This window comes from Lygodium microphyllum, chromosome 29 (genome assembly GCF_053477565.2).
Source record: "Lygodium microphyllum isolate KBCC chromosome 29, Lygodium_microphyllum_v1.1.10, whole genome shotgun sequence".
Lineage (NCBI taxonomy): Eukaryota > Viridiplantae > Streptophyta > Polypodiopsida > Schizaeales > Lygodiaceae > Lygodium > Lygodium microphyllum.
This window is the reverse complement of record NC_141163.1, coordinates 84,801,705-84,829,247: the sequence shown is the minus strand read 5'-3', so window position 1 is coordinate 84,829,247 and position 27,543 is coordinate 84,801,705. Positions and strand designations below refer to the sequence as shown.

At 42.2% G+C, this 27,543-nt stretch overlaps 1 protein-coding gene across 1 annotated transcript in view; it reads left to right on the top strand.

Annotated features, from left to right (window-relative positions):
• The window catches only part of LOC148010863 (Zn-dependent exopeptidases superfamily protein), a 198,549-nt gene that overhangs the window by 91,538 nt on the left and 79,468 nt on the right, over positions 1-27,543 (top strand). The window contains exons 10-12 of the mRNA XM_087671354.1: positions 17,106-17,241; positions 25,462-25,558; positions 26,328-26,454. Coding sequence (XP_087527480.1) covers positions 17,106-17,241; positions 25,462-25,558; positions 26,328-26,454 — 360 coding nt within the window. The remainder of the gene's footprint in view (positions 1-17,105; positions 17,242-25,461; positions 25,559-26,327; positions 26,455-27,543) is intronic.

The following is a 27,543-nucleotide window of genomic DNA, read 5'->3' as shown; positions in this document are numbered from 1 at the left end:
ACAAAGCAATCACCTACACTACTCCAACATGCTTTTCCAAATCCAAAAAACCAAAAATCTACTTGCTAAGGAGATCGAATACCTCTTTAAACTTCCTTGCTTCGTACCTATCTACCTCAAGCATCGGTTCGGGGAAAAACCTACTCCAATGCTCGATTCGAAGCGCGCAAGCGCTCAAGGCTTGAATCCGTTGGTCCCGGCAACGGAACAAAAATGTGGGAGCTTTCACTCAACTGCCAAGACCCACGGACCGCTTATTGCTTCAAGCGTTCCAAGCCGAGCACTAATGGCTACCTCTTACATAATCGACGCGCCATCCATTTCTACGGGTGTAGTGAGCTTATTTCCGTGCCGTTCGAGTTACCTCCTCTCCCGCGCACTCCGGTAGCTCCACCATCCAAGTGCAAGCTTCAAGCAAGCTCAATCCTCAAGCTCCACGCTCCAAGCTCCATTGCCGCGAGCAATACAAGAGAAGAGAAGAGAAGAGAAGAGAAGAGAAGAATCGAGGAGAAGATGGAGAGCTTCTCCTCCTCGGTCCCTCACCCTCACACACTCACTCCCTCACACTCTCACACTCCCTCTCTCAAGCACAAGCTCAAGTAAGCAAGAAGAAGAAGAAGAAGAAGAAGAGAGCTACTTTTGGCCACACACAAGAATGAGCTTCTCATTCACTTTTCAACTTTATATACAAAACCCTAAATCCCTTTTGGGCGGTCATCCCCTTTTTCCCTTTTTTACATGGCCGACCGTAGCCTAGGCCCTTTTTCCCATTGTCCTTCTATCTTCCTAGCTTCCTTTCCACCGCCCGTCTACATTTACAAATTGCACGGGTGAGAGCTCGACGCTCCTTGAATTAAACCATGATGCGCTTGCGCTCTTTTACAAAAGTTTTGACTTGCGCTTTTCCTTGTGCGCCTTTTTCCCTTATTTAGGGCTCTTCTCCTTGTGCGTCTTTGTCTTCTGTTTCTCTTTGCCTTGGCCTTTGTCTTTGTCTTTTGCTTTAGCTTTTTTTGATTGTCCACTTTCGTTCGTTTGAGGGTTAACAATGATGACCGTTGCATGGTTAGAGATAAAGAATGCATGACTTTGGTTTTGACAGGATCTTTGTGTCATGGTTTATATGAGTTGGATGCTCTTTCAGTAGATCAGTCGGCATACTTGACATCCACTCTTACTCCTGCTATGATACAGGTGGAGTTATGGCATGCTCATTTAGGGCATGTAAACTTTGGCAGCTTGATGCTTTTGCAGCGTACTCAGATGCTGGATGGCTTACTTCTCTTGGAGAGACCTCCTGAGTACTTATGCGAGGGATGCATTTTGGGAAAAGTGTATCATTTCTCATTTCTTCGTGATGTTGCTTTCAGAGCAACAACCAGATTGCAGTTGGTGCATTCAGATGTTTGTGGGCCTATGCAAACAATGTCATTGGGCGGTTGTTATTATTTTGTGACATTCATTGATGATTTTATACGTTTTTGCTGGGTCTACTGTTTGAAAAAAAAGTCAGAAGTGTATGATGCATTTTTGGCTTTCAGTGCACTTGTTGAAAATCAATCTGGATGCAAAATTAAGACTCTCCGTTCGGACCGAGGGGGGAAATACATGTTCTCTATGCTGAATTCTTTTTTGAAGCAGAAAGGCATAGTCCATCAGTACACTACTGCCTATACTCCCCAACAGAATGGGGTAGTAGAGAGAAAGAATCGGTCACTCATGGAGATGGCCATATGTATGCTGAAGGCAAAGAGCTTGCCTCATAGTTTTTGGATGGAAGCAGTCATGTGTGCTTGCCATATTTTGAATAGATGCCCTACCAAAGCCTCGAAGACCATCACACCTTTTGAGGCTTGGAACAGCCGTAAACCTTATGTTGGCCACTTCCGTACCTTTGGGTGTCTTGCCTATGCCCATATTCCACAGGTACTTAGAGAGAAGTTGGACAACAAGGCTGTTTAGTGCATTTTTATGGGATATAGCAGTGAGAGCAAAGGCTACAGACTCTATGATTCCGTTACAAAGAAGGTTTTTGTCAGCAGGGATGTTGTTTTTGATGAAAAATCAGAATTATCCTTGGCTGGTTTGGACACATATCAGGCTGCCCGTGATGTTTTTGAAGGGCTGCTGCCCATTACTTTTGGTGATTCAGCTGGAGCTTCAGAAAATGAACCTAATGTTCAGCCAGCTGCTCCTATGGAAAGTGCAGAAATTCAGCCATTGGCTGATCGGAATATTGAGCATAATGCTGAAACTGAAATTCAGCAAGAGCTTGCACACAGTCAGGAAGCTAGACAGTTACCTAGATGGTATTAGCAGACTATGCAAGATAGTCCTTTGGATGCACCCATGGCTGGTCGTACTAGAAGGCAAACTCGTTTGCATGATTCAGCACATAATATGGAGTTTGTTATGGCAGCAACTACTTTTGATAATGAAGAGCCTGAATGTTTTGAGGATGCACAACATAGTGTGCATTGGATGGCAACAATGCAAGCTGAATTAGATTCTATTACTAAGAATCAAACTTGGGATTTGGTGTCTTTGCCATTTGGGAAGAAAGCCATTGGAACGAAATGGGTCTACAAACTGAAAAGGAAAGCAGATGGATCCATTGATAAATACAAGGCACAGCTTGTAGCTAAAGGCTACGCACAGAAAAAGGGCATTGACTATGAGGAGACATTTGCTCCGACTTCCTGTATGACGACCATCAGGTCTATGATTGCTTTGGCTGTATATTATGGTTGGACAGTGCATCAGCTGGATATTAAGACTGCATTTTTACATGGGGAACTTTAGGAGGAAGTTTATGTACAGCAGCCCATTGGTTTTGCAGTTGAAGGCTCAGAACATTTGGTATGCAAGCTCAAAAAGGCACTATATGGTTTGAAACAAGCTCCTAGAGCTTGGTATGCAAAAATAGATACTTTCTTGCTTGGTTAGGGGTTTCTCAACAGCTCATCTGAGTCTACCCTTTACGTATGCAAAGAAGGGGGATCTTTGCTGATTATATGTCTTTATGTTGATGACCTTTTGCTCACTGGAACACATGCTGATCAGATTTCAGTATTCAAACAGAATTTGCAGCAAACTTTTGACATGTCAGACTTGGGAATTTTGCATTATTACTTGGGCATCTAGTTCATACATGATGCTTGAGATATTGGGCTATCACAGTCAAGGTATATTGGGCAACTTCTTGAGAAGTTTGGCTTATAGGATTGCAAGCCAGTTTGTACCCCCATGGAATCTAGACTGAAACTGTCATTACATGATGACAGTGATTTGTTTGATATACATATATATGCTCTTGCAGTTGGATGTCTTATCTACCTATGCAACACTAGGCCGAACATACAGTTTGTAGTTTCAGCTTTGAGCAGGTATATGCATCAGCCACGTATGTCACATTGGCAAGATGTCAAGCATGTTTTTCGTTACTTGCAGGGTACTAGATCTCTTGGGTTGCTTTATGCCAAGGGGGGACCACTGCAGTTACATGCTTACAGTGATTCTGATTGGGCTGGTGATTATGATACACGTCACTCCACTAGTGATAATTGTTTCTTTCCTGGCTCTTCTTGTATTTCTTGGCTTAGCAAGAAACAATCCACTGTTGCCACATCGTCATGTGAAGCTGAATACAAGGCAGCTTTCACTATCACAGTTGAATGTGTATGGCTTAGACGCTTGCTAGCTGATTTGGATGTATCTGTTACGGAGCCTACTTCTTTGTTTACTGACAGTCAGAGTGCCATTGCAGTGGCATGGAACCCAGTGTTTCATGCCCCCATGAAACACATTGAGATCCATTATCACTTTGTCAGAGAGAGGCTACATGCAGGTGATATCAGCCTTGTCTATTGTCCTACCACCAGTAATGTGGCAGACGTCTTCACCAAAGCTCTTTCTCGTGATAAATTTGAAGCATTTTGCGATGCTTTAAATTTGATATCCTTTGGTGGCAGATGATCCTTGTACTCTTGATCACTCTTCACTCCAGGGGGGTTTGTTGGGTATTTGACTTACATCTCACTTACGCCTATGCTCATATAGGAGTGTCGGTGATCAGTAGGACATTGGGGCACTTTTTACTCTCGGTAGGAGAGGTTTTTTCCCCCAGACTTATAGTCTTATTTTCGTATGTGCCTATGTGCTTATGTTACACACTTATGGGCACTTACCGTGTTCAAGTGTGAACACCCCCTACAACCCTAAGGTTTAAGGGTTGTACTTTGTACTTTCATTCCACACTCTTTCAGTCTATTGGATTGGGTGTCGTGCTTCACTTTGTCTCTCTCACTCTCACACTGTCTACTGCACTCTCAGCTGTACCTCGATCCTCTCACCCCCTCACATAATGCAAGCTTATAAAAGAAAACTTAAGGTGAACACCCTTCATCTTTAAGAGGTTCTTGTTTGGTCTTGTCAAGTGTTTTTAAAGTTAACACTGACCTTTTGCATGGTAATGTGTCTAGCATGGACCAAAGTTGGATGACCGCTGGCTTCAAGAGAGGACTTGGATTAGGCAAAGTTCACAAGCTGCTCTAGATAGAGAATTAGAGTAGTGACACACTGTGAGAGGAGAGGCTGGCCCAATCGCTTGCTTGGTCGATGGATGGAGACACTAGGCCTATTAGAGAAGCACTCTATAGAGGTTACTCAATAGATGAAGACATTGGGCCTATTAGAGAAGGCCCCTAGAGAGATTACTCTAGGATCCAGGCGAGTGGATTTGCAAGGAACCCCTAGTTGCATTCCATTCCATACCGAATGGAATCGTATGATCTGTACCATATAACTGTACTAGTATGTTTTGTACGATTGTGTACAATATTCTTGTCTAACATAAAACAATGACCCAAACAGCCTGATCAAATGCCTGAAATTGTTGCTCAACACACACCCTCACCCTCCTTATAAAAAATGGGTCTCCTTGCATTTGATATCATACTTCTCCTTATTGGCTTGTTGATTCTCTAATCTAACTTCACCACTCCCTCTCCCCATTCTGTCGCCCTCTCCTTAAAAAGAGGTAACTTCTTGAATCAACGGTCAACTACTTCCTCTCTACCTATACTTTACCCCCTCTCCCTCTCCCTCTCCTTCTTTCTTCTTTGTTTTCGTCCCCTTCATCTACCTCAAACTTCCATCTCTTTCTCCCCTTCATCTACCTCAAACCTCCATCTCTTTCTCTTTCTCTTCCCTTCTACCTCTACCTCTATCTATATGCCTACCTTTAGTCACTCTCTCTCTACCACAATACCTAAGCCGCTTTATGAAGATTTTGAATTGCACACCACAAACTTGGAGAAGGTTGTAGACACATCAAATTGTTACCGATGGGCTTGCAAGTTCTGTCAGAAGTCCTACTCAAGTAGCATGAGTAGGTTGTTTCTTCACTTGTCCAATATGAGTAAATAATTTGGTCCATGTCTCAAAATCTCTTAAGTACTAGCCAATGAGATAATAATATACTCTCCCATCTCCAATCAAAGCGGTTTAAGCATGGCCAAAGCTCAAAGGGAGATGTTACCCCTAACATGGAAGTTGAAGCGTGCCTTTTTTGTTGACAATTTTTGAAACAAAACATGACACTTTGGGATTGAATTCTTGTAGCATAGTAAGAGTTTCTAATTCATGATATTTGAACTTTCTATCTTTAATATTCACTTTCATAGTTGGGGAGGATGGCCGCCTCCAACGAGAGAATCTTGACCTTACAGCCCTCAGTGGGGATGCTCTAGGCAGAGAATTAGAGTAGTGGCACTCTTTGAAAGGAAATGGCACATAGATCTAGATCCAACCACTTGTCTTATAGATAGATGGAGATATTGGGCATATCAGAGGAGGCCTCTACAGAGACTTCAATGGGATTCGGGAGAGTGGGTGTGGAGGGATTCCCTTTTTTGGCTACACCACTAGATTGGGACGGAGGATCCAGATGAGCAAGATTATAGCATAGCTTGCAGCCACCCCTCATTGGCATAGAGAGGGAATCTCAGATGAGTTTTTATATGACTTTTGGAGGTGGCTACATGACAGCTTCAGGCCTAGGAAGATATCCCTCTTTCTATGGCTTCTAGCCCATAGGAGTTTAGTAGTTGGTTGTTGGCTTGGATATGGCAGGGACCCAATGGCATGTGCATGATTTGGTGAGCCAGAGGAGACACAAAGACATTACCTATGGGACTGTCCTAGAGCCCAGGAGATTTGGAGGAGAGCTCTTAGGATAGTATTCCATGGTACAACAGAGTCCATGGTGGCGACATGGGGGGTTGTAGCTTGGGTCATAGATAGAGGTCCGGCTTGTGGCTATGAGGACACTCAGGGGAGCATTTCTTTTCTCATCATTGGACAGCATCTAAGCAGGATCCCTACCCCAAACTACTCACAGACACAGTGGACTCACGGACATTGTCACAGATGGGAGATGGTTTCTAGTATTATAGCTTGGTACATATGGACTGTGAGATGTAGCCAGGTCATTGATCTTTAGGATATACCCACTGGGGAGTCTTTATGGACGATTTGGACAGAGATAGTCCATACTCTCCGTGGGAGATGGGAGAGGATGTAGGGTAGCTTTGAGAGGATGAGGAAGAAAAGAGAGGCTATCCTGCGGATTTGGGATTCAAACACCTTCTTTCATACTACCCCTCAGATGGTTTGGCACTTTAGCCCACCAGATTGGTTGTTCACACAACCGTTGTATGTTTGATGTACCTAGTTACTCTTCACAGAGTTCCTTGTACGTTGTATTTACCTCAGGAATTTTTCTTCGAGGTGTTATTAATAGAATTCTCTTTTCTTGCGAAACTTTTTTTTCACATTGTTTTATCTATGTGTAATGTTTGTAATTAGTATAGTTGATTTTATTTGTAATTTTTAACGAGCGTACGAAATGACGTATTTTATTTGCAAAGTTATTGTGTGCGTTCCATACCTTAAATATATATGAACTTAACAATATATTGTACGAATCATGCCTGATTACCTTGAGAGACCCATTCATTTACATGCCATGTGATGTGGCCATTGTTTGGCTATATCACCACATTGGGGAGGAGGATACAGATGAGTAGGACTTGAGGAAAGCCAATAACGAGTTGTCATCAGTGGTATAAGGAGGTTAATTTAGGGTCCTTCTGTTAGTAGATTAGTCAGCTCATGAATGAGTTTGGGCATGTCTTTTTGTGGGCCGGGCATTGTAGGCTATTTTAGGTATTTTTTATTGTCATCATTGTGATGATTCAGGTCATTCATTGCTAGCAGACTGCATTATGATGCTGGCTGACTTGTTTATTTGATGGCATTATTTTATGCCTATATATTCTACTCCCTCCTCCTCAGTTTGTATCATCATCCTCCACCCGTAGATTCTTTGTGCAAGTTGTATTTGAGAAGGGGAGCGGTGAGCAGGTGCTAGTGCCCACACAGCCACTAACTCATTGTTGCATGCAATTGTTTCGTGTTTGGTATATGGATTCCATTGCCTGAGCATATCTCTGATTTCTTTTTGCAGTATTCATCTGTTCTTCTGTTCTCTCTTTTCTCTATTCTCTTGTGTTGTGCAGTCTATTACAGCAGTCTTCTATGTTTCCATCCCTGCAGCCACTTTTGACATGGTATCAGATGTCCGTGTTTGGGCTCTAGGTGCTGTTTTCTGCTGTGGACAGTCTGCCTCACACCTGCTTGCTGCTGTTCAGCCTCCTACAGTTTGCTGCTGCCCCAACGTCTAATCCTTAATGCAAATCAGCCTGATTTTCAGCCTTTATTGCTTGCGTTTAGTCTCAGCTGCTTGCGTTTTTGATTTTCTGCATTATTTTAATGCTGATGCCTGCATTTAATGCTTTGTCTGTCTGCATTCTGACTTGCAGCTGCTGCATTTTCAACGTTTAATGCTTGTGCAGGTTGGGTGACAATGTTTTCTGCCCTTGGACATTGTTTTCTGACCGTACTTACCCCGATTTTCTCAGTTTTTGCAATCATTTTCTGATCAGCTCCTCTTTACACTGCGTATGAACTCCCATAGTACAGTCTATGCCATGTTTGGCTGTACTCTCTGTTTTTTGGATCTATTGAGCGACCTCAGCCTCCCACTCTTCTTCTAGATGATTGAGACTATGACAACCATGAGGAAGTTGTGCATACATGGGACTCTAATGATGCGTGTGTTGTTCTGCTCTTCTTTGATGCATCTCTAAAGCGTTTCTACTGGCGGTCACCTCCTGTAGGACAACTCACTGGTGTGGGAGAAACTTTAGATATCGTATGAGGCTCCCTCAACTATGCGTGTAGTGACCCTCTATGGACCGCTCTAGCAGATAAAGTTTAAGCCCAAAGATACTATCTAGCCATTCTTACTTTGTGTTGCACAAGTACATAGTTAGCTTCAGCACATGCAATTCACACTTCTAAAGGCTCATCTAGCTAGGATTGTACTCTATGCACTCCCTCTTGAGTTTGATGGAGTAGCCAATAGTTTGTGGGTCCAAATGCGAGTGAGCTTTGCACATATATCCTCGATGCTACTTGAGCATGAAGCATCATTGAGATTGCGGGAGAGGCTTTCATGTTGGTATGGTGGCCATGATGAGGCGTTTGCAACTTTAGAGAGGGGTGACAAGAAGAAGAAGTCAAAGGCCCAATGCTATCACTGTGGTAAGAAGGAACATTTGCATAAGGATTGTAAAGAGTTAGTAGCTTTGAGGAAGAAGAAGGAGAAGAAGAAGAAGTAGGATACATACTCTTCCGATGCGTCATCCTCATCCTTCTCTGACTTTGACTTGGATCCTCCAAGCAAGGTGAAGGCCAAGGTACGGAAGGGGATGCCTTCTTCAAAGAAGGGAAAGGGGATCGCTGCTCCTATTGCTTTGTGGAGCAAGTGATGTAGTTATCTCTAACGAGTCTCCATTGCCAAAGAGAAAGTGTGAGGGTGTGGTGAGGTGGGGTAGGTGAGCCTCATCTATACTGGTATACAGGTGCAAAGGATCTAGAGAGAGACTTCCCTTTAGCATCGATTAAAGTTTGGTAGGTTTTGAAATCTTGGTGTTGGGATTGACTTTCAGGTTCATGATGGGTTGTTACTTGATGGAAAGTAGGATTGGCTACTAGTCAAAGCTCACATGAGGGGGCACTCTGGTAGTTTGAAAACCATGATCATGTATGCTCAGAGGCATTGGTGGTAGGATGGTCACATGTGCTACTCGGAGGCATTGTTTGATAGACATTGAGAGTTGCTATGATTCTTCTCTATTTTTAGGCTTTGGTATGATTGGCATTGACATCAATTTCTCGTCGAGGCACCTTGGTGGTGGGTATCCATGGTCCTATTCTTGTGGTCTTTGTTGTATGAACTATGATGAGTCATTATCATGTATCATTGTATTGTATTAGATCACCCATGATCTAAGAGAGGGTGTTAGTAGGCTTGTTAGCTTATGAGTGAGTCTGGGCATGTCTATTTGTGGGTTGGGCATTGTAGGCTATTTTACATATTTTTTGTTGTTATCATTCTGATGATTAAGCCATTTATTGATGGCTGACTGCATGATGATGTTGGTTGGCTTGTTTATTTGATGACATTAATTTATGCCTATATATGCTGCTCCCTCCTCAATTTGTGATCATTCACTTGCATATTCTCTGTGCAGGTTCTGTTGGAGAGAGGAAGCTAGTGCTAGTACCCACATAGTCAGTAACTCATTGTTATATACAACTATCTTGTGTTTGGTATACGGATTCTATTTCCCAAGCGTATCTTCGAGTTCTTCTTGCAGTGTTCCTCTATTCTTTTTTTCTCTCTTTTCTCTATTCTCGTGTTATGTAGTCTATTACAACAATCTTCTATGCTTCCATCATTGCACCCACTTTTGACACCTTGGTAGAGTTTTTGAGGATATTGGATCACAACTTTAGGCCCATGAAGATTTCTCTCTTCCTATGGCTTGTAACTCATAGGAGTTTGATAGTTGATAGATGGCGCGGAACATGTGAGATGCAAAGAGTTATTGTAGACCCAAAAAGACAGCCTATGGGATTGTCAAAGGCTTCAAGTGGTGTGGGGAGCTATCATGACCATCTTTCATGGCACATCAGAGACTATGGTAGCGACTTGGGGGGCAATAGCTTGGGTCATGACCAAAGGCTTAGCATGTGGATATGTGGATTTTTAGAGAGCCATATTTTTCTTATTATTGGCTAGTAAGTGAGGAGGATTGTCACTTCAAACTACTCACATGCACATGGACTTTGGGCTATTGTCATTGATTGAAGCTGGTTGCTAATATCATTGCTTGGTCCATTTGGATTGAGAGATGTAGCCATGCCATTGACCTTGAGAAGTTTGCTACTGCAGTAGGTGTTTTTTGAAACCAGCATCTCCCTTCCATCTTGTAAGTAACAGGCATCTCCTTTCCACCTTAAGCAAGTTCATAAGTTTGTTCTTTCTATTGTGCAAAAATTCCTAACAATTGTTGTGTCAAAATTGTTGAGAAATGTAATGGAATGAAATTGCTTTTATGGTTATAAAAAAGTGCTGATTTCATTTACTATTTGTTTTTGTCTTTAGTATTTCTCTCTCTCTCTCTCTCACACACACACACACACACACAGACACACACACACACACACACACTCTCTCTCTCTCGATCGATGGGGAGGCCTTTGGGTATCCCCCTATCTATTAATTGTGAGAGAGGACGGCAGGATCGAAGCTCACAATAGAAAGCAGTAGACAGTAGAGAGTGAAGCACGACACCCAATGCAATAGACTGAAAGAGTCTGAAAGTACAAGGTACAACCCTTAAACCTTAGGGTTGTAGGGGGGTGTTGACATCCGAACACGGTAAGTGCCCGTAAGTGTGTATCATAAGCATATACGAAATAATACCATAAGTATGGGGGAAAAACCTCTCCTACTGAGACTAAAAAGTGCCGATGTGAGCATAGGCGTAAGTGAGGCGTGAGTGAAATACCCAACAAACCCCCCTGGAGTGAAGAGTGATCAAGAGTACAAGGATCATCCACCACCAAAGGAGATCAGATTTAAAGCATAGCGAAATGCTTCAAATTTGTCACGAGGAAGAGCTTTGGTGAAGATGTCTGCCACATTACTGGTGGTAGGACAATAGACAAGGTTGATATCACTTGCATGTAGCCTCTCTTTGACAAAGTGATAATGGATCTCAATGTGTTTCGTGCATGCATGAAACACCGGGTTCCGTGCCATTGCAATGGCACTCTGACTGTCAGTGAACAAAGGAGTAGGCTCCGTAACAGATACATCGAGATCAGCAAGCAATCGTCTAATCCATACACATTCAATTGTGGTAGTGAAAGCTGCCTTGTATTCAGCTTCACATGACGATGTGGCAGCAGTGGATTGTTTCTTGGTAAGCCAAGATATGCAAGATGAGCTAAGAAAGAAACAATTGCCACTAGTGGAGTGACGTGAATCATAATCACCAGCCCAATCAGAATCACTGTAAGTATGTAACTGCAGTGTTCCCCCCTTGGCATAAAACAATCCAAGAGATCTAGTACCCTGTAAATAATGGAAGACACGCTTAACAGCTTGCCAATGTGACATGCGTGGCTGATATGCTCAGGGCTGAAATTGCAAACTGTATGTCTGGCCTAGTGTTGCATAAGTAAATAGAACATCCAATTGCTAGAGCATATGTGTGTATATCAAACAAATCATTGTCATCATGTAATGACAGTTTAAGTCCAGGTTCCATTGGTGTACAAACTAGCTTGCAATCTTGTAAGCCAAACTTCTCAAGAAGTTTACCAATGTATCTTGACTGTGGTAACCCAATACCTCTAGCATCATGTATAAATTGAATGCCCAAGTAATAATGCAAAGACCCCAAGTCTGACATGTCAAAAGTTTGCTGCAAATTTTGTTTAAATGTTGAAATCTAATCAGCATGTATCCCTGTAAGCAAGAGATCATCAACATAAAGACAAATGATCAGCATGGATCCCCCCCCTTTACATATGTAAAGGGTAGACTCAGATGAGCTGTTTATGAACCCTTGGCTAAGCAAGAAAGCATCTATCTTTGCATACCAAGCTCTAGGAGCTTGTTTCAAACCATACAATACTTTTTTTTAGCTTGCAGACCAAGTGTTTCAAGCCCTTAACTGGAAAACCAATGGGCTATTGTACATATACTTCCTCATGAAGTTCCCCTTGTAAAAATGCAGTTTTAATATCCAATTGATGCACAGTCCATTCATAATGAGCAGCCAAAGCAACCATAGACCTGATGGTCGTCATATGGGAAGTAGGAGTAAATGTCTTCTCATAGTCTATGCCTTTCTTCTGTGCATAGCCTTTGGCTACAAGCCTTGCCTTGTATTTATCAATGGATCCATCTGCATTCCGTTTCAGCTTGTAGACCCATTTTGTTTCAATGGCTTTCTTCCCAAATGGCAAAGACACCAAATCCCATGTTTGATTCTTAGTGATAGAATCCAATTCAGCTTTCATTGCTGCTATCCAATGCACACTCTGTTGTGCATCTTCAAAACATTCAGGCTCTTCTTCATCAAGGGTGCTTGCTGCCACAACAAACTCCATGGTATGTTCAGTATCATGTATATGAGCTTGCCTTCTAGTACGACCAGCCATGGGTGCATCCAGATGACTATCTTTCATAGTCTGTAAATACCATCTAGGCATTTGTCTTGCCTTCTAACTGTGCATAATCTCTTTCTGAATTTCAGTTTCAGCACTTTGCTGAATATTCAGATCAGTCAATGGCTGATTTTATGCATTTTCCAAAGGAGTAGCTGGCTGAACATTGAGTTCACTTGCTGAAACTCCAGCTGAATCACCAAATGTAATGGGCAGCAGCCCTTCAAATACATCATGGGCAGCCTGATATGTATCTAAACCAGCTAGGGACAATTCTGATTTTTCATCAAATAGTACATCCCTACTGACAAACACCTTTTTCGAAATAGGATCATAGAGTCTGTAGCCTTTGCTCTCACTGTTTTATCCCATAAAAATACATTTATTAGCCTTGTTATCCAACTTTTTTCTGAGTACCTTTGGAATATGTGCATATGCAAGGCACCCAGAGGTATGAAAGTGTCCAAGAGAAGGTTTCTAGCTGTTCCAAGCCTCAAAAGGTGTAATTTTCTTCAATGCTTTGGTGGGGCATCTGTTCAAAACATGGCAAGCACACATGGTGGCTTCCATCCAGAAACTATGAGGCAAGCTCTTTGCCTTTAGAATACATCTAGCCATCTCCATGAGTGACGGATTCTTTCTCTCTGCAACCCCATTTTGCTGTGGAGTATAAGCAGTAGTGTACTGATGGACAATGTCCTTCTGCTTCAAAAAGGAATTCAGCATAGAGGACATCTATTCCCCCCCTCGGTCCAAATAGAGAGTCTTAATGTTACAATCAGACTGGTTTTCAACAAGTGCAATAAAAGCCAAGAATGCATCATACACTTCTAACTTTTTGACCAAAGAGTAGACCCAGCAAAATCGAGTAAAGTCATCAATAAAAGTCACAAAATAGTAACATCCTCTCAATGATTTTGTTTGCATTGATCCACATATATCTGAATGTACTAATTGCAAACTGGCTGTTGCTCTAAAAGCAACATCACGTGGAAATGAAAAATGATACATTTTTTCCAAAATACATCCTTCGCAGAAGTGCTCAGGAGGTCTCTCTAATAGAGGTTATCCATCTAGCATCTGCGTATGTTGTAAGAGCATCAAGCTGCCAAAGTTCACATGCCCCATCCTAGCATGTCATAACTCTGCCTGTATCATAGTAAGAGTAAGAGTGGATGTCAAATACGCTGACTGATCAACTGAAAGAGCATCCAACTCGTATAATCCATGACATAAAGTGCATGTCAAGACCAAAGTCTTTGTCTCTCACCATGCATCGGTCATCATCAAATGTGATCTGTATTCCACAACGTGCCAAAGAAGAGATAGAAAGCAAATTATTCTTTGTGCCTGGTACAAATAAAGCATCCTGTAGGCGGAGAATAGAGCCATCAATGGCTGTAAGCACAATCTCCCCAATACCTCTGACAGGGTATGATGCATTGTTGGCACAGTGTACAGACTTGCCAACTGGAGCTGCATGAACAAATGCAAATAAATCTCTGCGAGATGTAATATGCCTAGAAGCACCACTGTCAAAAAACCAAGTGCCTGCATCTTCAGTACAGCTGAATGCTCGATCTGCCTAAGAGGTGTTATAACTGCATGTGTAAAAACAATAGTCCATTCAACAAAGGACGCGAACTCAGTAGCAGTGGAAGGAGCATCAGAAACAGACATTCCTGACTCCTTGTTCTTCTCTTTGACAATGCGCTTTCTGCACTTAGTGATGTAGTGGCCCGGCTTCTTGCAATAATGGCGTTTGCCCTTTTTGGCTTGCGTGCCCCCTTGTTTTTTGTTTGCCTGTGATGTGCTAGAAGTCCCAAAACTCTGCGGAGCATTTTTCACTTGGCTGCCTTTGCCCTTCTGTCTAGCCATAAAAGCCTACTCAGAGGCTATAGCATCCACACCACTATTCCTCCGTGTTTGCTCCTCCTCTAGAAGCAAACTGACTAACTGAAGAAAAGTGATTGGCTGCGCGACAATCCTCATGGTGAGGCTTAAGGCCATATGAAAAGCCAAGTACGAAGGAGGTAATGAGTTCAAAGTGGTAGATATCATCTGTGCATCCGCATAGTACTTATCAACATTCATGAGCCGCTCTCGCAAGTCTTGAATTTTGTTCAAGTGATCCTGAATAGAATCACCTTCATCTATTTTCAATGTCTCCAGCTCTTTCTTTAAGAAAGAGATGCGAGCCTTATTCTTGCCTGCAAACATTTGCTCCAAAGTTAGCCAAGCTTCTCGTGAAGAAGCTGTTGAATGAATATGGGGGATGATTGACCGCTGAACTGCCAATGCAATCAGCGACAAAGCCTGTGCTTGTATCCCATGCTTTTTAAGCTGCTGCTCTTTGGGCAAATGGCTGAAGTGGAGCAGGTTGAGGTGCCCGTGGTGCACGTCCTCCTGGAGGGGGAGTAGCTGGAGCCACAACTCCAGGTCGAGATTCTTCTCCATTGACATAATCCCAAAGATTTTTGGCCACAAGTACATTCTTCATCATGAAGGACCAAAGTGAATAGTTATTTCCATGCAATCTGTCCTCCTTGGATACATAGGTGAAAACATCTCCTCCCTGATTTGCCATGATTTTTCAATTACCAAAAAAAAAATGCAAAGAGCAATGTTGAAGCAGAACTTCATTGGAAATCTGAAAATTTCCAGAAATTGCAGGAAATAACTTTATGCAATTAGTGTACAGAGTTGCACTCTGTCAAAAGTGTTTGTTATGCACACAGCCCAACATGCAATCAGTGTTCAGCAACACTGTACCAGCAAAATCCCTAAAATTTCCTTGCCTCGGGTTTGACAAAACAGTCTGTCAGTGACTGTAACTGCAGTGCGTATGCCAATGTTCCCAGAAAACATAAAAGCTCCAACCTTTTTGATGAATGTGCTTAGAAATTTGCATCGACCGTGTTCTTGACACGTATTTTGAATTCTGTGCCTGTGCAGTGGGAACCCTCTCTTCCAAAAATTAATTCTGGTAGAGAGAAGGTATAAAATTTTTTTTAAACTTACCTTGGAAACGACGAATTGTTGCTGACGACAGGCGGGCGTGGGAGTAGATAATGTTGCTGACGTCGCAGGCGAGTTGGCGTGGCGGCACAGGGATCGGACGTCTGAGGCGTCGCAGTTGACAAAGCTGCTGTCGGGCGGTGCAAAGGAGAGCTGGCGACTGTGGCGACTGAGGCGGACGTTGGCTATCGTGACGAACGGCACAAGGGCGCAGTCGACGGGCGAATAGGAGGCGTCAGGCAGGTTCGCTGGTCAGGGGTGTAGCTGCAGGTACAGGTAGGCTGGCGGGCTTCTAGGCTGGCACATGAGCATTGCAGGCAGCGCTTCTGGCGCTGGTTATTGCTGATGGACCTGGCAGCCAGCTGACGTACAGCAGACTGGCGGGTTGCTCTCTCAAGAACAGGCAGCGTGGAGGAAACTGATGGGCTGTCTGACGCAGCCTGACAAAGCTGGCTGGGCGCAGAGCAAGAACTTGAGACCTGAGCAGAAGCTCTCAAAGGTTGAGCAAAGCTGAGCTGAATCTGAGCTGAGCAGAGCAGAGAAGAACCAATGCTCTGATACCAAATGTGAGAGAGGACGGCAAGATCGAAGCTCAGCACAGAAAGCAGTAGACAATAGAGAGTGAAGCACGACGCCCAATGCAATAGACTGAAAGAGTGCAAAGCTGAAAGTACAAGGTACAACCCTTAAACCTTAGGGTTGTAGGGGGGGTGTTCACACCCGAACACGGTAAGTGCCCATAAGTGTGTGTCATAAGCACATACGAAATAATACCATAAGTCTGGGGGAAAAAACCTCTCCTACCGAGAGTAAAAAGTGCCCCAGTGTCCTGATCACCGACACTCCGATGTGAGCGTAGGCGTAAGTGAGGCGTGAGTGAAATACCCAACATTAGTATGGAAAGTGATCATTTCAGCCCTAGCTTGGTCCTATTTAACTCTTTGAGAGGAAGATTAGAAGCCTCTCTTTATCCTTCTTAACTACAGCTTTCTTCCTTGCTAGGGCAGCAACAATTCAATTATATACAACTTATTATTCTTGCTTTCAGACTTTTCCCTCCCCCCTCTTTAATTCATCTCTTGTATGAGGATGCTGTCCTTAAAGTGGCCAGCTTTACTCTTTTGGTATAGCACACAGAGTGGAGTCTTTACTAGTCCTTTGGGTCTTCTTTGCAATAGAGGAATCTCTAATGGGTGAATAACTTATGTGATTTGTTTTTTCGATGCATTATAGAACACCTTGGAGAGTGTTTTTCCAATTTCTTTGAATGTTTATTTAGTGCAGATTGTGGAAAAATATGATGTACTTTAGACATGATACTTCCTTTCCTTGAGTTTGTTATATGGATATTTGGTATGTTGCTGTTGCAGTTATAGTTATGGAGGTAGTATAATTCTTAAATAATACGATGCTTATTGCAAATTCTTTTGCCATTGCAGGTCTACTATCCATTCAAAGTAGCTGTGGCATTGCACTTATTACCTTTGAGTCTTGTACTATTACTGCCAAGTTTGACCAGCCATGAAGCATGTGGACTGCAAGATGTTCGAGGCAGAATCTTATTAATGCTTAGAGGTATAATCAAAACAGATAAATGCGTTTTCTTTTAGAGTAGATTACTGCATGATCCTGGTCTTCTCGAGAGAAACAAACCAGGAGACATTCTGTGGGCTTTGCGGCGCTGATATGTGGTTACCATAATACATTTATTGACTGTAAAATAACAAATGTAGCTGTATACCAGCTTGAGTCAAATTCATTGTAGGGTTTATGCATGACTTATCACAGACTGGTTGGCATGATCTATGGAAGTAGCTGAGGACAGGGATGGTCCCGAATGGCAGACATGGGATGCTTTGACAGCCTCATCACTAAAGCAAGACATGTGGTCCTGGCTCTATCCTTCAGAGCCAAAGTTCACCTTTTGTTCTCTTCAACATGCTTGAACTTGGGTTAGATTGGACAGGATGTACATTTGTGAGAGTGATTCTTTCCTTCCGGCTGTGCTTAATATGTGGGTGGAGAGAGAACACATCCTCTTTGACCATTTTTCTTTGATCTTGGAAATGATTCATCACCTCATGAATACCTTCAAGGTCCAGCTAGGGTGTATGCCCTTGAGATTCAATTAGTCCTTCCTCTTGCATGATCAGTTCTTGGAATACATGCTGCAGTTGATAGTTTCCTTTGGCAAACACTCTATCTGAGGGGTTTGCTACATGAGCAATCTTTTGGAGTAATGCACGAGCTTTGTCTACAGTTTATGAAATTTAGCAAGCATCTGCATTTAATGCTGAATTACAGCATTTGCAATCCCTATTGGAACACTTTGTCACCCTGCAGCAAGCCGGGGACTCCTATGATATTTTTTTTCAAGTAAAATGTGGCTGATTATATTACTCAAAAAAAACTGATTACAACAGAGTGCTCATGCTCAACAGACTAGCTAGAGCTGATGCAAAGTTACCAATACATCATGTATACAAGCCTCTCAAGGTGGTCTGGGGGGGATGCGGGCAAGAAGCCATGGGGGGAAGGGGGGTATATCGCCAACTAGGGTTGCCTGCCTGCATCACGAAGAACAGACCCTGGCCGCCCCAAGTACGCATGAGGGGGGACTTCTATGATGACCTGTTCACTTACTCCGAATGGTTGAAATGCAAAGTGTAGCCTCTCCATGATGAGTAGTATGAAAAATATAAATTGCCGGCCTGTTTGGATGCCTTACATGATAGTAATTGCCAAATTTATAAGTTTTATGCTAGGCTTCACCAAAAATATGCGCATGAGAATATTGTGTGCTTGTTGGATGTGTGAGAGCAATAATAAATTGAAGCTCAGCTGAGAGTGGAGTAGAGAGTGTAGAGTATGAGAGCACGACACCCAATTCAATAAACTGAAGTGTATGGTGCAAGTACAAAGTACAACCCTTAAACCTCAGGGTTGTAAGACGGTGTTCACAACTGAAGTGTATGAAATACGATAGGTTGCCAAAAATCTGTAACATAGACACATAAAATAAAGGGAATAAATCTGCGGAGAAAAACCTTTTGTACGGAGAGTAAAAGGTGCCCCAGTGTCCTACTAAGGATCACCAACACTCCTCTATGAGCGTAGGTATGAGTGAAACCCAACAAACCCCCTTGGAGTGAAGAGTGATCAAAATACAAGGGTCATCCACCAAAGGAAATCAAATTTAAAGCATTGTAAAATGCTTCAAATTTGTTAGGAGGAAGAGCTTTGGTGAAGATGTCTGCCACATTACTGGTGGTAGGACAATAGATAAGGCTGATATCTTCAGCATGTAGCCTCCCTTTGACAAAGTGATAATGGATCTTAATGTGTTTCGTGCATGCATGAAACACTGGGTTTTGTGCCACTGCAATGGTACTTTGACTGTCAGTGAACAAAGGAGTATGCTCCGTGACAGATACATCCAGATTAGCTAGCAAGCGTCTAAGCTATACGCATTCAACTGTGGTAGTGAAAGCTGCTTTGTATTCAACTTCACATGATGATGTAGCAACAATGGATTGTTTCTTGCTAAGCCAAGAAATACAAGATGAGCCAAGAGAGAAACAATTGCCACTAGTGGAGTGACGAGAATCATAATCACCAACCCAATCAGAATCATTGTAAGCATGTAAGTGTAGTGGTCCCCCCTTGAAATAAAGCAATCCAAGAGTCCTAGTACCTTGCAAGTCACGGAAAACATGCTAGACAGCTTGCCAATGTGACATGCGTGGCTAATGCATATATTTGTTCAGGGTTGAAACTGTAAACTGTATGTCTGGCCTAGTGTTGCATAGGTAGATAAGGCATCCAATTGTTGGAGTATATGTGTGGATATCAAACAAGCCATTGTCATCATGCAATGACAACTTCAGTCCAGGTTCCATTGGTGGACAGTCTGGCTTGTAATCTTGTAAGCCAAACCTCTCAAGAAGTTTACCAATGTATCTCGACTGTGATAAACCAATGCCTCTAGCATCATGAATGAACTGAATGCCCAAGTAATAGTGCAAAGACCCCAAATGTGACATCTCAAAAGTTTGCTGTAAATTTTGTTTGAATGCTTAAATCTGATTAGCATGTGTCCTTGTAAGCAAAAGGTCATCAACATATAGACAAATGATCAACATGGATCCCCCCTCTTTGCATATGTAAAGGGTAGACTTTGATGAGCTGTTTACGAACCCTTGGCTGAGTAAAATGGCATCAATCTTTGCATACCAAGCTCGAGGAGCTTGTTTCAAGCCATATAAAGCCTTTTTTAGCTTACGGACCAAGTGTTCTGATCCCTCAACTACAAAACCAATGGGTTGTTGTATATACACTTCTTCATGAAGTTCCCCATGTAAAAATGTAGTCTTTATATCTAGCTGATGCACAGTCCATCCATAATGGGTAGCCAAAGCAAGCATAGACCTAATGGTAGTCATGTGGGAGGTAGGAGAAAATGGTCTCCTCATAGTCAAAGCCTTTCTTTTGTGCATAGCCCTTGGCCACAAGCCTGGCTTTATATTTGTCAATGGATCTATTTGCATTCCTTTTCAGCTTCTAGACCGATTTTGTTCCAATGGCTTTCTTCCCAATAGGCAAAGATACTAAATCGCTTATTTGATTCTTTATGATGGAATCAAACTAAGCTTGCATTGTTGCCATCCAATGCACACTATGTTGTGCATCCTCAAAACATTGAGGCTCCTCATCATCAACTGTATGTGCTGCCATAACAAACTCCATGGTATGTGCACCATCATGCATACGAGCTTGCCTTCTAGTAGGACCAACCATGGGAGCATCCAAACGACTATCTTTCATAGGAGACCGATTTTTTTCCAATGGCTTTCTTCCCAATAGGCAAAGATACTAAATCACATGTTTGATTCTTTATGATGGAATCAAACTCAACTTGCATTGTTGCCATCCAATGCACTCTATGTTGTGCATCCTCAAAACATTTAGGCTCCTCATCATCAACTATATGTGCTGCCATAAAAAACTCCATGGTATGTGCACCATTATGCATACGAGCTTGCCTTCTAGTAGGACTAGCCATGGGAGCATCCAAATGACTATCTTTCACAGTCTGTAAATACCATCTAGGCATTTGTCTAGCCTCGTGATTGTGTACAAGGTCTTATTGAATTTCAGATTCAGCACCTTGCTTAGTATTCAGATCAGCCATGGGCTGATTTACTGCATTATCCAATGGAGCAGCTGGCTGAACATTAAGTTTACTTGTTGAAACTGTATCACCCAATGAAATGGGCAGTAGCCCTTCAAATACATCATTGACAGGCTGATATGTGTCAAAACCAGCAAGGGATAATTTTGATTTTTCATCAAAAACCACATCCCTACTGACAAATATCTTTTTAGAGACAGGATCATATAATCTATATCCTTTGCTCTCACTGCTGTACCCCACAAAAATGCATTTGACAGCCTTGTTATCCAACTTTTTTCTAAGTACCTTGGGAATGTGTGCATATGTAAGACACCCGAAAGTACGAAAGTGTCTAGCAGAAGGTTTCTAGCTGTTCCAAGCCTCAAAAGGCGTGATATTCTTTAATGCTTTGGTGGGGCATGTATTTAAAACATGGCAAGCACACATAATTGCTTCCATCCAAAAGCTATGGCAAGCTCTTTGCATTCACCATACATATGGCCATCTCCATGAGTGATCAATTCTTTCTTTCTGCAATCCCATTTTGCGGTGGAGTATAAGTAGTAGTGTAGTGATGAACAATGCTCTTCGCTTCAAAAAAGAATTCAGCGTAGAGGATATTTATTCCCTCCCTCGGTCTGAACAGAGAGTCTTCACCTTACAACCAGATTGGTTTTCAACAAGTGCTAGAAAAGAAAAAAATGCATCATACTCTTTTGACTTTTTCACTAAAGAGTAAACCCAACAGAAGCGAGTAAAGTTATCAATAAAAGTGACAAAATAATAGCCACCCAATGACTTTGTTTGCATAGGGCCACATACGTCTGAGTGCACAATTTGTAACCTAGTAGTGGCTCTAAAAGTAACATCATGGGAAAACGAAAACCGATGCTTTTTCCCAAAATACATCCCTCGCATGAGTGCTCAGGAGGTCTCTCCAAGAGAGGTAATCCATCAAGCATATGTGTACGCTGCAAAGGCATCAAGCTACCATAGTTTATATCCCATGCGAGCATGCCATAACCCTGCCTGTAACATTGCAGGAGTAAGAGTGGACACCAAATAGGCCAACTGATCAATTGAAAGAGCATCCAACTCATATAACCCATGACATAGAGTGCTAGTCAGAACCAAAGTCATGTGTTCCTTATCTCTCACCCTGCATCTATCATAAAAAAAGGTGACCTGCAAACCACACCGTGCCAAAGAAGAAATAGATAACAAATTCTTCTTCATACCTAGCACAAACAAGCCATCCTGTAGGCGGAGAATAGAACCAATAATGGTTGTGAGCACAATGTCCCCAATACCTCTAACAGGGTATGATGCATTGTTGGCATAGTGTAAAGACTTGCCAATCGGGGCCGCAACAACAGAAGCAAACAAATCTCTGCGAGATGTGATGTGCCTAGATGCACCACTATCAAAAAGCTAAGTGCATGCATCCTTAGTAGAGCTAAATGCTCTGTCAGCCCAAGAAGAGTCATAACTGTATGTATAAAAACAATAGTCCCTGTCTGTAACAAAGGATGGTGACTCAGTAGCAGTGGAAGGAGAATCAAAAACATATATCCCTGATTCCTTCTTCTTTTCCTTGGCTATGCGTTTCCTACATTTAGTGATGTAGTAACCTCACTTTTTGCAATAGTGGCACTTATCCTTCTTGGTTTGCATGCCCCTTTGTTTCTTATTGCTCTGTGAAGTGCCTGAAGTCCTAGAGCTCTACGGAGCATTCTTTGCTTGGCTGCCATTACCCTTTTGTCGTGCCATAAAAGCCTGTTCGGAGGCTATAACATCCACACCACTGTTCTTTCATGTCTGGTCCTCTTGTAGGAGCAAACTGACCAGTTGAAGGAAAGTAAGTGGTTGCGGGGCAATCCTCATGGTGAGTTTCAAAGTCGTACGAAAGGCAAAGTACGAGGGCGGCAATGAATTCTCTGTGCGTCTAAGTAATACTCATCAACATTCATAAGTTGCTCACACAAGTCCTGAATTTTATTTAGGCGATTTGCATAGAATCACCCTCATCCATCTTCACTGTCTCAAGCTATTTCTTCAAGAAAGAAATGTGGGTCTCATTCTTTCCGGCAAATATCTTTCCCAAGGTCAGCCAAGCTTCTCATGAAGAAGCTGTAGATCAAATGTGAGGGATAATAGACTGCTGAACTGCCAATGCAATTAGTGACAAAGCTTGTGTATCCCGTATATCCCATGCCTTTTGTGTTGCTTGGGAAGTGGTTGAGCTGGAGTAGGTTGAACGGGCTGAGTTACCAGTTGTCCACGTCCTCCTGGAGGAGGAGTAGCTGGAGCCACAACTTTGGGCCTCACCTCTTCACCTCTGACATAATCCTAAAGATTTTTCGTATCAGCACATTTTTAATCATGAACTAGAGTGGGTAGTTGTTACCATCCAACAAATCCTACTTGGACGTAAGTAAATAGATCACCTCCTTGATTTGCCATGGTAAACAATGCTGATTAGAGAGCAAAAGAGCAATGTCCCAAGCTGGACCAACATGGAAATCTCAGAATTTCCAGAAATTACAAGTAATTTGTTGTAATTAGCAAATTGAATCGCACTCTGTTAAAACTGTTTGCAATGCACGTAGTACAAGGTGCAATAAATGCTCAGCAGCATTGTAGAAGCAAAAGCCCCAAATTTTTTTGTCCCAAAATGCTCAAAATCAGTCTATTTCAGACTGGAGCTGTACTACATGTACCAATGTTTGCTCAATACCCGAAATCCCCAAAATTCTTGACTGATTTGCCAAGAAATCTTTGCAATAATCGTCTCCCAGACACGTATTGAAGCTGATAGTGCCTGCTTGGGAAAAAGCCCCTTCCCTAGTAGATGGGGCGCAGCTTGACGGGCCAAAACGATTGGGTGGTGCTGCCTTGTTGAATCCACATCACATTTGGACCGATATTGCTAGGTTTTTTATGGAGGAAGTTGGCATTTCCAATGGGTGCACTACTTTTGAGGCCTCATGGTGGAATATCCTAAATTCCACCCAACCATTTAAAACTTCTAAGCCTTTTTTCCTCACCCACTTGATTGCATCATGGTAGTACTCTCTTTGCCTTATTGTATGGCATTCTCCAGACTTCAGAAGGATGCAGATTCTTTAGAGACAGAGGATTGGCTACCTCTAGGTTACTTGATTGGCCTGATTGGCAATTGCAAAGAGTTAAATTTAGCAGTATGGAGACCATCCAAGATGCAATTATCTTGGGTCGCAAGGGTCTATTCTTTTCGTTGCATTCACTAGTACTTTTGAATACTGGGAGGTTATAGGTTACTTTGGTCAACCTTGGAGGATCGGCTTTAGAGCCATTCTCACTTGCTTGCTTCTTTATCCTTATCATTGTGGTTGGGTTGGGCTTTTATGCAACCCCAGGATTTTCTAAAATGATCAGCTAATCACATTTACCACATAATGGTGGAGGATAAGTAGCAGGCTACTGAAAAAGCTAAGAACGTTTGGTTGGTTTGTGATAGTGCAGCTAAGTGGCATGATCACTTGCTTCACTTATGGAAGTCAAAGGTTCCCTATCAAGGGAAAATTTTTCTGTGGAGGCTTCTCATTGGGGGTCTCCCACAGGCAATGCGCTGCAGGCCTGAACAATATCCTCGGCTAATAATGTAATGTCTCTCAAAATTTCAATGGCTAAAAAGCGAGGATGATCCTCATAATTCAAGGATGACCATGCCAGCACTCGCCAAGTGGCAATCATCTGGTCATCTGACCCTTATAAAAGCATGCCAAGCATTCTTTGTAAAATATGGTTGGCTAGGAGTTAGTCTGAAATGCAATTTCTTGCAAGCAATGCCATCAATTTCAGACAATGTGCTGGAAGTTTGCTTCATGCTGACCAAGCATCGACAGGCAGTCCTTGTTGTCCATCAACTATACAAAAACTGTTAAGGGCCTGAAATCATCCAAGAATTGGTCAAGAAAATCTGATATTGCCCTTGGACTCTTTCAATGTTCTGCAGATATTGATCTTCCATGAGTTATGGAAATCTGAGTCCTTCTACATTGGCTGAGTATTGAAAGATTGGTGTACGTGGAGCAATTGATCAAAGAAATGGGCCTTGAATACACACTCATGGTAATTGGAGCATGCAAAGACATCTCCTTTCCCAAAGCCAGAAATGTAGAATGTTTTATTGATAATAAATGTCAATGAGGATCAACAGACCATCTGGTCTTCTGAGTCCTCCAGCTTTAAGAGGTGCCCATCATCAGTGACACAAAAGGTCGTTTGCCTGTCACATCATCTTCTAAGCTTCTCCAGCTTTTAAAACTGGCTATTATCAGAGATAAATCGGTGTGGCTCTCTTTGAAATAAAGCTGACAATGTGCATTTGTCAATAGTAGAGCAGCTCACTTGTTTATGATATCAGATCTAATAAAAAAATGTGGTCATGCCTTAAGAATTTTTTGGCGCTGAATGTGCTGTGGAAGAACATGTGAGGCAGAGCTGTAACTGATGATACTATAAGGTCTACCAGGTTGTCTTGCTGCAACACTTCTATAAGAATGAGTGTTTGATAGAAATGTTTTTAAAGCAATGAACAGAATGTGCCTTCTAAAAGTTAGGTTTACTGTGAACTACAGGGCTCATTGTTCACGCTGCGGGTTTGGCGTTAGCAGTACTATTCCCAGTGTTACTTGGAGTAATAAGACTTTTGGCATCATCGACAGCCATGACATGGTTCACTATTTTCTCTGCAACCTATTGCTATTATTTTTGCTTTAATTTTCAAACTGATTGTAAAGTTTGTGTTTCTGCAATGGTGTCAAATATCTCTGGATGCTTATTTTCCTGGAAGAGATTAGTGTTTCATAGTGGAGTATGAGGTCATAGGATGCAAACCCACACACACTCATGGTTGTGCACATCCACCTGCAACTGCAGGGGCCACAGACAGGTGTGTGCATGAACATGCATGTGCCCATGTGCAGACGCATCAGATTGATCTGACATGATATTTGCAATGCTTTCTGTTTATATGATTGTTCTTCCTTTTGCATGCTGCATGATATCTGAACATTCTGGGTTACTATCATTGCATGAAAAGTGCTTCCTTTTTTAGAGAAAGGACATGCTTTGTACTTTGGTGACTGCAACAAACATTGCTGGAAACTGTCTTCTAAAATATATTTGCAAAGACAAGATTCATCTGTAGAAGTGAGTGACGTACATCTCAATACTAAGTGAGGACTTGCACTTTTAGCAGGCTTAGAATCACCCTTTGTAGTTGTTCCAGGTGATAGTGTATATCGATCCCATGGGATATTCAGATTCAAAAGGCTGTATGGCTATGCCAAATTGATCTCTAAATGCTCATATAAATAAACTGATATCTAAATGTTGGATTTGAGTTCAACCTTATTCTACTGGCAGTGGATGTAGATGATTTTGGGCTAATCTCTAATTAGAATTTTTTGCATCTCAAAGCTGAAGTAATGTTTCATTACAGGTTTGCTCAACCTTGGATGGGTTTTCTAACATTTGCTCCTATTTCTGTTGCTGGTATGCTCATTCCAAGAACTACATTTGGAGTGTGTCTTTTGGCTAAGGGAAGTGCAAGTGAACTAAGTGGCCAAGTAAGGATTTCTGTGCTGCTTATATATAGTATGTAATGACTTTTCAAAGCCATTTTTCAAAGCTTTGAGGGCTTTTGGAATGGAATTGAGCTTGTATTGATGTATAAAAGCACATTAGGTATGTGGAGTCCTGTTGACCAAGGACATTACAGTGAATGTAACAATCTATGAGAGGATCAAACATCCCGTTTCCACGTCTCGAACTTTCTTGCATCTTTCTTCTCTAAATGGCTTCAGATTATCCATGGCAACATATAGTGTTGCGCATGATTTCAGCATCCAATCTCATGGTAAATGCATGCAAGAGATTAGGGTCTATGGACAGGAGGTTTCCAGGTCTGAATTACTTCAATTTGACAGTGAATTGAAGGTGGGTTAGGGCAAAGCTCTAAGATTGCTGGACAATTGAAGCTAAGGCGTCATTTGATGAATCGGATTGGTTTGGACTTAGATTCATGCAACTTCCTCATTGACTACAATGTCGCAGCAATGAGAGACCATGGATGCATTCGTCAATGTCATGTTGGTCAACATTGGAGTGATTGCTACTCTGTATGCTGAAAGATACACTGGTTTGAGTGTGTAATTGAGATAGATTCAAAGCTCATTGTTCAAGGTTAGTGAGAGTAACTGAGGACATAGCAATTGGAATGAATCTAATCCATTGAAGAGGTAGGCATGCGAGGAATCATGAGCAAAACAAGTGCTAGTTTGTGACAGCCGTGTTTATCACATGGGCCAGCCACAAGTGGTTCGTGTAAAGGATATTTTTGGATAGGGGCGCTTGCGTTGAGGGCCAATTCCGTGTCATCTATTATGCTAGAGCACTCTCGCTCTCAGGTTTTGTGTCATTTATTTTCTTTACTGAATTGAATAGTGTGTGTAGTGTAAGTTTATGTTCATTGCCCTATAGATGAGATCTAGAGGCCGGTTTCACCCATAGTGGAGGATTAATATCTAACAAACCCCTTTCCTGTCATGGGTGAGTAGATGTATGATGTGAACATGAAAGAAAAGGCATATGAGGTTTGTGTCTGCAAATAGTGTGTAATCTGTACAATTTTATTCAATGAAAAGTGTGAAAGACGT